General features: G+C 38.1%; 1 protein-coding gene across 5 annotated transcripts in view; it reads left to right on the forward strand.

The window, feature by feature from the left end:
• The window catches only part of MTOR (mechanistic target of rapamycin kinase), a 65,880-nt gene extending 52,420 nt beyond the window's left edge, over positions 1 to 13,460 (forward strand). For all 5 annotated transcript variants that reach the window (XM_080564534.1, XM_080564536.1, XM_080564537.1 and 2 more), the window contains 19 exons: positions 357 to 457; positions 724 to 820; positions 1,453 to 1,551; positions 2,143 to 2,265; positions 2,860 to 3,042; positions 3,692 to 3,826; positions 4,117 to 4,291; positions 4,554 to 4,689; positions 5,270 to 5,417; positions 6,125 to 6,247; positions 6,699 to 6,781; positions 8,327 to 8,399; positions 8,908 to 8,982; positions 9,495 to 9,630; positions 9,926 to 9,991; positions 10,685 to 10,765; positions 11,064 to 11,144; positions 11,808 to 11,913; positions 12,479 to 13,460. In XM_080564534.1, the coding sequence (XP_080420660.1) occupies positions 357 to 457; positions 724 to 820; positions 1,453 to 1,551; positions 2,143 to 2,265; positions 2,860 to 3,042; positions 3,692 to 3,826; positions 4,117 to 4,291; positions 4,554 to 4,689; positions 5,270 to 5,417; positions 6,125 to 6,247; positions 6,699 to 6,781; positions 8,327 to 8,399; positions 8,908 to 8,982; positions 9,495 to 9,630; positions 9,926 to 9,991; positions 10,685 to 10,765; positions 11,064 to 11,144; positions 11,808 to 11,913; positions 12,479 to 12,494 (2,037 nt within the window). In that variant the 3' untranslated portion in view covers positions 12,495 to 13,460. The remainder of the gene's footprint in view (positions 1 to 356; positions 458 to 723; positions 821 to 1,452; positions 1,552 to 2,142; positions 2,266 to 2,859; positions 3,043 to 3,691; positions 3,827 to 4,116; positions 4,292 to 4,553; positions 4,690 to 5,269; positions 5,418 to 6,124; positions 6,248 to 6,698; positions 6,782 to 8,326; positions 8,400 to 8,907; positions 8,983 to 9,494; positions 9,631 to 9,925; positions 9,992 to 10,684; positions 10,766 to 11,063; positions 11,145 to 11,807; positions 11,914 to 12,478) is intronic.
• The last annotated feature ends 85 nt before the right edge of the window (positions 13,461 to 13,545 follow it).

Raw genomic sequence — 13,545 nt, forward strand, 5'->3', positions numbered from 1 at the left:
GGTGATGGAATGTGCTTTAACAAGTTCTACTGTCTGAGCCCTTTGTGACAGACTTTTACTTACCAGTTATAGCAGAGTTGTAGCTTTTAGCCTTCTTTGCTGACCATAGTTTTGCCAAAAAACTGAAGTATAAAAACATTTCACAGTATGTTCCCTCCCATGCTGAAAGTTCTATATAAATACAGATCAATGTGAATATATTTTGTCAAGCAAAAATAAACTTCAGGAGCAGCATGTCCTGTGAGGAGTATAAGCAGAAGTCAGCTATAACGTGGATTAGATTTGTTTCCACTTTTAGGATTCCTGTGGATTGATATTCCTGTGTAGAACTAATGCAGCAATTTTCATTCCAAAAGGATTTATCTAAGACCCTCTTGATGTACACAGTCCCTGCTGTCCAGGGTTTCTTCCGATCCATATCTCTGTCTCGAGGAAACAACCTACAAGACACTCTCAGGTATGTAATAAAAGGAAATGAAATGTAGCTGATAAAGGCACATGGTTTAAGAATAGGTAGAATCCGTTTCTGCTGCTTATATTGTGGCTAAACTAAGTGAATGCTTAGTCCAAGCAAATACAAGTTAGGTGGATGAGCCTTTGTCCTCCTACCAGTGCTTGGTTCTTGGAAGAGGAGTTTCTTGTAAATGGGTCTGAAGTTATTTGACTGGAATGCTTGGTTATTTTTGTTGTTTCATTCCTAATGAATGTGTTTCTTCTTTTCAGGGTCCTTACTCTGTGGTTTGATTATGGTCACTGGCCTGATGTGAACGAGGCTTTGGTTGAAGGAGTCAAGGCAATCCAAATAGATACTTGGCTGCAGGTAAGGAACACAAAGCACTAAGGCAAATCACAGTTTTAGCAGGAGCTTGGGGATCTGTTACATGTTAGGCATCATGATTTTTTGCTAAATAATTCTGTAGGTGAGTGGCTAGAGCAGTGTGTTTGCAATACAATTTGTAACTGAATTAACAAGCATCTTGAATAGAGACGGGAGAAACATTCTTGCGTTCATTTTTGTATCTATACGTAGACTAGTGCATAGGAATGGGAGTGAAGATTCTAAAATTGAAAATGATATGTGTCCAGTGGTGATCAAGTATAAAACAACACTGCTGCTCTGTAATCCAGACAGTGAGTGTATTTCAAGACGAATTTCTAGAATGAGTCTTGTAAAAATGACTTAATTTCTTATTTGAACATTGCACTTCCAAGACACATCTTACTTCCGTATCACTCCTATAATAGTTTTGCATGACGCTTGTCATCTCACTGAGCTGTTCTGCATTTCTGATGCTGGTTGGAATTCTGCTGTGTTATCCTCTATCTCAAAAATGGATGATGGGCCTCTATCTCCTTTAAAGACTGTGAGGTCTCTGGCAGATGGAAGAACAGCCTGTGAACTGAACACACGAGATGACAGGGATGCTTGTTTTTGCTTATCTTTACCATTAGGTTATCCCTCAGCTCATTGCAAGAATTGACACACCTCGACCATTAGTAGGACGTCTCATTCACCAGCTCCTCACAGATATTGGACGGTACCATCCCCAGGTAAGCTTTGGCTTAGAGGACGAGTTTCCATAGACTCGTAGCCAATGAAGGCATTTTCTGTATATTCTATTTCACTGAGTCTAGATACCTGCAGTGGAAGTCACAGCAGGTGAGAATTGGGGCTGTTGCAGTTCTGAGGGACTATTTCACCTCATCCCTCTTCAAATAAAAATGGAAATAATAGGTAGATGTGCCATGCAGCAGGGCAACTTCTCTCCTTCTGATAGAAAATTGGATAGCGCAGATCACCTTCTTAAATCTAATCTAATTAAGTGACTATTAAGAGGCTGCTCCAGAGATGATTTATCTGAATTCTTCCCACGGTGTGGAAAATCACAAAATGCTAAAGGCAATTTTCTGTTCTTCCTGTTTAATACAGGCTCTTAAAGTCATTCTGCTATTCAGAAAATCAGTCTTCTGAGCTTTTCAGGTTGGAAGATGTCAAATAGCAAGTTCCTATCATCTCTCTCAAGAAGCAAGATTACTTTCTCTTGTCCACCTCTAAGACTGCTATTAGTGTTTTGCTAATCTTTCCATTTATGAATCTTTTCTGTATGGTTCTAAAATGCAATTGGTTGATATCTCTTGTAGGCTTTGATCTATCCTTTGACTGTGGCCTCTAAATCCACAACCACTGCTCGCCACAACGCTGCAAATAAGATCTTGAAAAACATGTGTGAGCACAGTAACACTCTGGTACAGCAGGCAATGATGGTGAGTGCTTAGTGTACAGTGAGATGTATTGTGTTTCGGATACAACACAGAAATGATTCTTCAATGTTCATTTTGTTCAAGTAGAGGTTTTGTTTTGTTTTTTCTTAATTTGGAAGTACTTTTAGTATTAATATAAATTAACGAGAATAATTTAATATAGAAAGAGCCATAATATTCAGACGCTGAGATCTTCTGTCTCCTTACAAATAGAGATGGAATAGATGAAGAATCCTTGCTTCACAAAAAGGTATTTTTACTTAATGAAAAGTGGAAACAAAACAAGCATAGCATGGAAAGAGTGATTTAATTCAATTGCTAAAACTTTCTATGAATAAATGAAAAGTAATGCTTTCAGGCCATGTTACACAAATATATACAAAATTTAAAAGGCAACAAATGCAGTGAGAAAAGCCTGATGAGCTTCTTGGACAGAGAGGTATAGCAGAATTGTGGGAGTATTTGTAGCTCCCTCTAGCTGACAGCAACAAATATTTCATAACCACTAGAAAAGAAAGTAGTTTTTCATTATTAAGTTAGCATACATTCATAGTGGGTTTTTTGAGTATTTAATCTGTTTTTTCTGTCCCAAAACAGGTGAGCGAAGAGCTAATCCGAGTAGCTATCCTATGGCATGAGATGTGGCATGAAGGGTTGGAAGAAGCATCTCGCCTATACTTTGGAGAAAGGAATGTCAAGGGAATGTTTGAGGTGCTGGAACCACTACATGCAATGATGGAGCGGGGGCCTCAGACTTTAAAAGAGACGTCCTTCAATCAGGTATCAGCAAATAAACTTCTGTTTGCCCTCAAAATTAGGTAGGACATCCACCTGCCCCAGATGAGTTCCAAGAACCACTGCAATCTAATAGAAAGAGGAAGGCTGAGCCTGATTATGTTAGCTGCAGATTTCATTATTTTTGTTTGTTTCTGGATCTGTATGATTCCTGGTGACTGTGGTATTACATGGGTATAACAGTGCAGATATTTAGTCAAATATCTTTGGAGTATTATGTCAGCTGGGTGTCTGGTGATGTTTGGAAAACATAACTGCTTTGCAGTTAACTCTTCTAACTCCGGTCTGCTTTGCTTTGTGATAACCACTAACGTGGATGGTAGACATGACCTCTCTCAAGTCAGCAAAAGGAATTCATTTGAGCTTGTGAGTCTGCTGTTAAAGGGTGATTCTATTCAGTTGCCTCCTATTGTGAAGTGTATTTGTGAGTAACTTTGCCTCAAAAACTCAACACCTGTCTTAGATCTGGGAATTTCAGGATCTTTAATTCCAACATGGTATAAAAATGTGGGGTCAAGTATTTGTAATGCAATTTGAAAATAGACTGTGATGCTCTATGTTGGTATTAACTGGTCTCCACCTGTTCCACTGTAGTCTGTAGAAATGTTTTTCTTGTTTTTCACTTCCACCCTAGGCCTATGGCAGAGATCTAATGGAAGCTCAGGAATGGTGCAGGAAGTACATGAAATCAGGAAATGTCAAGGACCTAACCCAGGCTTGGGATCTCTATTACCATGTGTTCAGGCGTATCTCAAAGCAGCTGCCTCAGGTGAGCGGAGAGGTACAGTTCTGTTGTGGGCCTTACAGTGCAACTTGTCAATATAAGTCTGTTTCATGTTTTCTGTTTATTTGAAATATTCAGATTCAGTATTCTGGGAATAACTGCATGTGATTTGCTCAGAAGCTGCATAAACAGCAAACTTGCAGCTTACACAGCACTGAAGTATTGACAGCTGACTTTGAACTGTTCTAGGCCCCTTGCCAGCATGAACTCTTCAGATGTTTAAATGAGTTTAACTGAAATGCTTAGGGGGATTATATTTCATTTGGTTTTGGTAGCTCACTTCTTTGGAACTACAGTACGTGTCTCCAAAACTCTTAATGTGCCGGGATCTGGAATTGGCAGTGCCAGGAACGTATGATCCCAACCAACCCATCATCCGCATCCAGTCCATTGCACCCTCACTGCAGGTCATCACCTCCAAGCAGCGGCCCAGGAAACTAACGTTAATGGGTAAGAGGTAGCAGTTTTCACTTTGTTATTCTGATATTTAAACAAGTGTTGCTTTTACGTTGTACTCTGTGTGTGTGTGTGTGTGTGTATATATATATATATATATCAGGTAAAACTTCTCCAACTTTTCCATTCCATGGATGCGTTTCTTAGTAGTCTGGTCAGTCTGACTGCCAGATTTCTCAGTTGTTGGGTGCACTTCTGTTTACTCTTCTGTGTTTGTTCAACAAGGATAAACTTTTGCCTATTAATTCTTCTGCAGGAAGCAATGGGCATGAGTTTGTATTCCTTCTGAAAGGTCATGAAGACCTTCGCCAAGATGAAAGAGTGATGCAACTTTTTGGGTTGGTCAACACTCTGCTAGCAAATGACCCAACTTCTCTTCGTAAAAACCTCAGGTATGTGTTAGGATAATCACTGAATGTGCTTATGAACAAGTGACATCCAACAAATATAGTTTCCAAGGAACCCTTGGCACAACCAGTTGGTTTGCGATGAAATAGAAAATCTTGTAACTAAGGTGATCTGAGCACACAAAGTGCACATTTGTAGAAATCAAATTTGGAGGAAATGTATTTTGAGGGAGTTTGTTTTCTTTAATTCAAGTTGCATCTTGTGAATTGTTGTCGTCTTTAAGAGAACCCCTAATTCAAGATAGCTTGAGGTCTGCCTTAGGGAGCCTAAGAGCAGTCTTTCTGACAAGGATTTTTTTTTTGTAGTCACTAAATAGCTTGGTGAATAATCACTGGCTGCAATTCTGTACACTCTTTCAACCATGAACATACCGAACCTCACGTGCAAATTATAGGTCATTGTGGGTGACATAACATGTACCTTCTGAAAGCAGTCTTTCAGTGAAAGCCACATAAGCCATCCATTTGGATGTTTCAGGTCTGTTTCGGAAAGAAGAACATGTAGAAATGTAGCAACTGGTAGCATACAACAATTTGAGCTATGATTCCCCGTTTTTTCCTGTAGCATCCAGAGATATGCTGTTATTCCACTGTCAACAAATTCAGGCTTGATAGGTTGGGTTCCCCACTGTGACACGTTGCATGCCCTCATCCGAGACTACAGAGAGAAGAAAAAGATCCTGCTCAACATTGAACATCGCATCATGCTGAGGGTAAGGAGCAAAGCTAGCAGATTTTTTGGTACATTCTTTTAGGACCCCAGTGTCTAAGTGAAGAATAATGGTGCACACGTCTTTCATATTTTACCTGTTTTCTGATTTGTTGTTGGTACCAGTAATAAATGCAAGAATATCAGATAAGAGTTCTAAAATGCTACACAAAAAGTGAAATTGGCCATCAATGCAACTTTTTCTCCTTTTCTGTTTTAGCAGTGACCACAAGTTGTTACCATCTGGTGACTAAAATGTGTTTGGAGTTTTGCATGAATATGATATGCCTTTATAGAAGGTGCCATGTTGCTGGCATTTACAAACATTGTGACTAAGAAACAGAGCCAAAATTAGACAGACTGGAGAAACAGAACATTACTAGAAAGGTTGGAGTTGCTTGCCAAAAAGGAAAGTGTGTGCCAGCCCAGAAGACGTATTTGGAAAATGTTTTTCAAAACATTTACATCAGTAGTATTTTAATTAAATATGGCTATGGACTATTTTGTGGATGCTAAATCACTTGTTGTCCCATTTCAAATGAATTCTTCACTGTTGGGTAGTCATACTATTTTGGGAACATACTGGTCAGTCTACAAATAATTTTATCAAGTTTATCTTGAAATTATTCGTGCTTACTATGTTTCTTATAGTATAGCTAGGGATTACTGAATGATTTTTTTCAGTTACTGAATGTCACTTCTTAATTATAGATGGCTCCAGATTATGACCACCTGACTTTGATGCAGAAAGTAGAAGTATTTGAACATGCTGTCAATAACACAGCTGGTGATGACCTAGCCAAACTGCTGTGGTTGAAAAGTCCAAGCTCAGAGGTTAGTTCAGCACATGCAATCACTTGTGTTTGGCAATCAGCATTATAAGAAATTACCTTCTCTGCAGAATGTGTGAGAGGTGGGTGTATTTACACATCATAAACTCCAGATGAATCACTGCAGAATGTGTGTCCCCTGACAAGAGGCCTTATAGGACTCAGATCACAATGACTGCCAGAGTGTGGTCGAAAGCACAAGACTGGAGAATGAAGTTTCATCTGCTGTGTATGGGGAGAGATAAGCAGGAGCCCTGGGATATATTATCATAATGGCTTAGACATCTAATTCAAGGCCACAGTATGTTTGAACCCCGTCAAGCTATGGAGTGTATTGAAACCTAAATATATCACAGTTCAGCTTTGTGCAAAATGCAGTGGTTAATGTATGAGTTTAAAATACAAGCTGAAACACACAATGTGCATGACTGGCTTTTTCTCTTTTGTCTCTGTAGGTGTGGTTTGACAGAAGAACAAACTACACTCGTTCACTAGCTGTGATGTCAATGGTTGGGTACATTTTGGGCCTCGGGGACAGGTGAGTGTAATTGCAAAGGTTTCTTTTAAATGAAAGCAAAGACTGCGTAGGCTTCTCAATTTGTTCCTTGGATCTGTTCTTATGATAACATCTTTCGGTGTGGATATTGCTGAGTTGTAATGACACCATCTTTCAAGACCTAATTGTGCTGCCATTATTTTCAACACTACAGTGTTGTAGGGTTTATGTTTCTTGAGTATAGATAAGAGCTTTTTTTTCTGTTCTGAGAGGAATACACGCAGGATTACATCAAGAGCCACAAGTTCTAGTTTTGGCTTTACCTTTCAGTTATAGAATGGGAAATCTTTCTCCATACTTCCTATAAAACGGAAATAGTGTTGACTCTTGCCACCAATCTTTGTGCTTGTGTGTGCTTTATGCATATGACGTTGCATTTTTTTTGTGCGTGATAGCTGTTACAACTGCTTATATACACCCAGATTTCTGAGGAGGAAGGGCACGCTATGATCAAGCATCAGTTCTTATTCTCTGAAGTAGCAAAAAGAAATTCAAGAAGCATTTAGTGGCAGAGGTCTTCTGATTCCCCCTCCAAATGGATTCAATACACTACTTATTTTGCAGCCTGTTTTGCTTGATGGGTATTCATTCTGTGAAGCAGGAACCTCCAGTGCCATGTGTGTTCACAGCAGCTGTCATAGACACATGAATTCCCCATAAATACTCCTCAAAGGCTGCTCTAGACTGAAAACAAATGAAAGTTGATGTTGGCTTTGAGTATTACTTAAGATTATGTTTTTTTTCTGATCTGCAGTGCAGATGTTTTCTGGATTGAAGTACGTACTTTAAACAATTTGTCAAATGGAAAAAATAAAATGAACAAACATTGGATTTAGTATGTGATTTACTGTCAAAAGGGGGATGCATAATTTCCAAAATATTCCTGAGGACAATAGTTTAGAATCAAGGTCTGTAGTGCAAAAACAGCTAAATCCTCAAATGCTTTCATGAATAAGCTTTTATTCCTGAACTTAAAGACTTACAATGAAATTTTGAACTGAAAGACTTATATAATGAAATTTTAAACCTTTGAAAATTGGATTAAAACAAAATTGGAATAAGTCGACATGAATAACAGCATCTTTGTTTCTCTTAGTGAAGATTGATTCTCTTCTCTTCTCTTCTGGTGGTATCCAATTTGCATTACTTCACCTCTAACATAATTCATTACATATTTCTATACTGAAAAAAATGAAAAAGCATAAAACAAGTAGAACTTATCCTAACTGAAAAGTAGATGTTCATATTCAAGAATTGTACTGATGTCTCTGGTCCAGTGAGTTGTTTATCTTCCATGGTGAGACAGTCTCTAACTCCTGAGAAGTAATTACAAAAATAATGTGATAGACGCACTGTCAGGAAGCTTTTCTGTTCACCCTGAGATTGAAGATCTCAGACAAGAAAGCTGTCACTGGCTGTTCTCATTCATGAAGATAAATATCATTTCAGACTGGAGCTGTGATTTACTCTGTGTTTTTTTTCTTAATGATCTGTCACTCTGCTTTTTCTCCTACTCCTTCATCAAAGACACCCTTCCAATCTGATGTTAGACAGACTGAGTGGAAAGATCCTGCATATCGACTTTGGGGACTGTTTTGAGGTAAACCTTTATATTTGAACATAAATTTTAGTAATATTTCACATTTTCTGGTGGAACAGAAATCTATAAGCCAGGACAAACTGGCCTTGGAGAGTGGTCCTGGGCAAGCTGTTTGGCTCTTTTTTGAGCTTCACTTTACCTACAGTCAAAATAAAAATAGTAGATACTCTATCTCAGAGGCGTGTCTTGGTGATTAGCTAACCACTGTAGAACAAGTAAGGAAGTGCTAGCATCATTTTCCATAAAATTTTTTGGAGCAGTTTAAGCTGATGATAGGCAGTCTAGTCTGTTGCTTAACAGTAGCAACATGGGCACATGTTTAGGTTTTCCTTGTTACCTAGCTAATTATCCAGCTTCTCCACAGAATTTGTTGAAACTCAAGAACAACGCTGGGACTTATTTTCTGTTTGTAATACAACCTTTGGGGTTGAAGCAAGAAGAAAAGTGTTTATTAATTCTTAAATAATAGGTTTGCTACTGATTTATTAATTCTCTATCATGTGTGTAGGTTGCAATGACAAGAGAGAAGTTCCCTGAGAAGATTCCGTTTAGGTTAACGAGGATGCTGACAAATGCTATGGAGGTATACATCCCCTCTTTAATATGAAAGGAATTATTCCTCGGGAAGGTGGCACCAATTTATCTTTTTTTTTTCCTGTATTTACTGTTGTGGGTTAAACCTCTCCAGTCCTGCACAAAGGAGAGGTGTTAATATTTCAGCTGCATTTTCTGTAAGTTAAAATATCTCCTGTGGACTTCACAATACATTACTGTGGAAAGCAGCTTTTTCATTGATGAAAAAAAGATTAAAAAAAAAAAATCCAGTTTCTCAGGCCTTCCTCAGTTTCCTTATTTCAAACAGCTATTTGTGTCAACCAAACGCAGCCAGTAGCATGGTACTTTACAACGATCATCTTGATGGCAGAAGGGAGCACAGAGGATAATGAACATGTATCGTGTTCTCCTAACGAACAGAGAATGGCAGAAGAGAATTTCAATTCAAAGCAGAAGCTGTTCCCTGCTCCCTGAAAAATAGGGTTGGAGTTGTATAGCAAACAAAGCAGCATGGTTGATTCACTTCTTTCTTTTCTGAAGGTGACAGGCCTTGATGGCAATTACAGAATCACCTGTCACACAGTGATGGAAGTCCTGCGTGAACATAAGGACAGTGTCATGGCTGTGCTTGAAGCCTTTGTGTATGATCCGTTATTGAACTGGAGGCTGATGGACAGTAAGTTATTCTGATAAAACTTTGTCAGCAGGAGGACTCATCACTCTGATTCAAGTCTTATTCATACAAGAAATCCGGAGTCCTAAAACCCAGTGTCTGTTTGAGGACAGTCTGATTAAATTGTTGGTTTGCAAGTGCTATTTACTGCACATGCTTTTAGGGATTGTATTGTAAATTTAGCATGGTGGTTAAAACCCGTTTGCCCTTAAACAGATGCAGAATTTAGCGACACACAAATTTGCTGCAAAACACTCAAATCCCAGTTGATACTTTTCAACCCTTTATTTTATTGCAGCAAATACAAAGGGCAATAAGCGCTCACGAACAAGAACAGACTCCTACTCAGCCAGTCAGTCAGTAGGTGAGTAAAAACAATGTTGTGTATCGTAAATGTTTGGAGCACTTTTTTAACAGTGTACAAGGCTGGGAAGATATTTTAAGTCTTCTTTCTTTTCAAAAGTAGACAAAGAGCTTATTGTCATTAGCTTTTGGACTGGAAGTGGCGAGTTCAGTACTTTGGCTCAAAGAGCAGACGCTCTTTTACAGTTACATTAACACCCTTCTGGAGCATATGAACTGATGTAATCCAAGGAATAATTGACATCTGATAGTTATTTACTTAGCTAACAAATTTTAGTGTGCAAAACTTGGCAAGTAGTCACCTGGGTGTTGAAGATTTATTACACTGAATCTTAGGAGTTTGCTTTTGGACTACAGAATAGTGACAGCATTTCATATGGAGTGTTTTATAGATAAACATTTTTGATGTAGTTTTAAATTAATTGTGTATCACTTCGAAGTATCTTTCAAGTACACTTATACAAAATGTTCCTAAAAGTTGGAACAGGCCTTTGGGTATATTAGCAGGGGAAAAACAATGTTTGCTCCTGTGATACATTTCTGTTAGCAATAGATATGTGTAATGTGCTTTGTCACTCTTTGATCTTTTTGAAGGAGCTGGTAAAACAGTTTTATTAATGTGTCCAAAAGAATGTTACTTTACCTGCATTTGAGTTTTAAGTTTGTGTTTTTGTTTTCATGTTTTTATCAAAAGAAATGTTGGACAGTGTGGAACTGGGTGAGACAGCCCATAAGAAAACTGGGACCACAGTGCCTGAATCCATCCATTCCTTCAGTAAGTTTCTTTAAAGTTTTCACACTGATGCAGAAATTGTTCTTAAATATGGAAATTTCACCTTGATCCTGATACAGTCACCTGAGATAGGACACATACAGTTCCTCGTCAGCATAGATAAGGAATATAATTACCTGTTCTCAATTCCAAAAATGGTGACAGAAAATGGACTGGTATTTGGGTTTGTTAGCTCTCAGAATGGTATTTGGGAAGGGCAGATGTAACAGTAGGGGGAATGTATTTATTGTTTAGATGAAGTCCTAATTCTTCGGGTTTTGTTTTAACTTCTGTCTTGTAGTAGGAGACGGTCTAGTGAAGCCGGAAGCTCTAAATAAGAAAGCAATTCAAATTATCAACAGGGTTCGAGATAAACTCACTGGTGAGCATGTATTTATGTTTATGTGAGATGCACATAAAATCTGATAAGATGGATCTGTGCTACTTTTAGTGTTCATATTTTGTGTTAATGCTTTAATTTAACATATTCTGATTAACTGCCTGTTTTCTTGGAGTTTTTTTGTTTGTTTTGTTTTGTCTAATGCCTAATGTGCTGCTGCCTGCATTTAGGAAGAAATTAGCCTGATTTGAAAAGTACAGTCCTGATTGTAGTTAAACAGACTTCATATTTTAAACATCATAGGTTGTTGATGGAAGTCAAATGTCTACTGTCCTGCTTTATAGTTGGCAGCGTTCAGTTGTAAAAATTTCAGGCTTTCAAAGTTTTATGTGAAAATACTCTCCACCTGCCAATTAATGCACTTGAAGTGATTGGGACTAGGATTCCAGCTACTAGAAAGCCACCTGTTGTTGGAAAACACTTCTTTAAATCTGTTATTTGAAGAAGATGAAAGGAAGAAACCACAATGTCAAAAACAGGACTCTCTGCCTTTAGATGTTCTCCATCTTTGGAAATTTTTGTATTTTATATACAATAAGGGAAGGGTAGTAAAAGTCCCATCAGTCCTTAACTTGCCACCCAGAAGCAATTTATGTTTGTGACCTGTGACTTCCATTTATGTTTTATCATACCTTAATTTCACAGGTCGAGACTTCTCTCATGATGAAACTCTTGATGTACCCACACAAGTAGAATTACTCATTAAGCAAGCTACTTCTCATGAGAATCTGTGCCAGTGCTACATTGGATGGTGAGTTTGTCATTTAGCTAACCTTGCAAAAATCTTCTCTGGAACGAATAACATGAGTAGAGAACAGCCAACAAAAATATCACTTCTTGTGTACTTAGTGATGTGTTAGAGCCTTCTGACATGTTGCATCTGCTCTAGCAAAATTTGCAAGCTTATGACAGACATCCCATAGACAGTCCACCAAAAGAAAGTAAATTTTTTGTTTAAGTAGTGATGGGGATTTTAGGACATTTCAACTGCAGTCAGCCTGAATATTTTAAGTGTTTGAAATAAGGCTTGTGTTGGTCACTGATTACAGCAAAGAACCACATATTCTGAAGAAAGCGTAAAATGACAGATACTTAGCTAAATCATTTGAGAGAGAGTTAATGTTGGACTGTGCTTAAGGAACAGACCTTTTTAGTTTTTTTAAGCATTAGTTTGGAAAGAAGCATGGGGATTGCTTGTCAACTTTTTCTACAATATGTCTTTAAAAAGGTACTTTGGCAATCTCAGTCCTTCTCAGTGTTGCCTTTGTGAAACTGTATGCAAGTCAGCATTACTACACTATCTTTGTTTTCTTTAGGTGTCCTTTCTGGTAACAGAAGATTCCAAAGTATCCACAGCCTTTTATTCTGGAGGCTTTTGCACTCCAATTTGTTCTTCTACAAACACAAACTGAACGTTGGACTGATATACAGCCTTTGTCAAATATTTTGAAATGTAAATGTAAAGAGTTATTGTATATTAAAAGTTGGTTTAAGCCAATTTATAGCTGCTGTTGGGAAAACACAAGCTGTCTGAAACACAACACTCGATTTGGGTTTCCAGGACAGTGAAGACTGATTGTACCGCAGATGTCTATGGCTCCACTTGGTCTTTGGGGAACTGGTGATCCATTGAATATAACTATATACGGGTTTTGACTTATTTTGCAATGTAACTAAGTCATTTGGAGATTAATTACTGCCCTTATCAGTCGTATTGATGTGACTGCAGTGAGCTCGATGCAGTTGTGCAGGAGGCTTCATTTTGTTCTGGGGCTGTGCTAGATAAGTGGAGAGGGAAGAGAAGCAGAATTTGTTTCATCCTGTTACCTTGTTTTCAAACTAGATTCTTATCCCCAAATTGAAAACTGTTTATCTGCTTATTACATTAGTGCAGGAGTCGTGTCTCAGACTAGAACAGGATTTTGGTGCAGACCTAAGAATTTAAGACCTTGAGCTGAGCAAAATCGGGTGCCTCTGTGCAGACTGATTGGTGGCAAACTGGGTGCAGGGTATAAATGAAATACCACTTGGGAGCTTCGCACAGCCTCCGGATTAAAAAGCAGTATCAGGAAATAACTAGGGCAAGTTAATAATTAGCATAGGAGGCAGAAGGGGGAGAGCTGGTCCTAACTTGAAACAGAAAATAATGGTTATTAAATGTGAGGGTGAAGATAAAGTTATGATTTATGAATAAAACATATTAAAAACAATGCACAAAATACAACAGAGTAGCCATGTTTAGATGCCATGTTGTATTTGAATATTTTTGTGCCAATAAATTACACCAAAACCTAGAAACATATGACTGTTCTTGTTTATTCCCAAGAACCTTTTAGGCAAAGACGGGGAAGCAGAGGAAGATTTTTTTTTCTAAAAGAAAAAG

Source organism: Anser brachyrhynchus, assembly GCF_964034855.1.
Source record: "Anser brachyrhynchus genome assembly, chromosome: 21".
NCBI lineage: Eukaryota > Metazoa > Chordata > Aves > Anseriformes > Anatidae > Anser > Anser brachyrhynchus.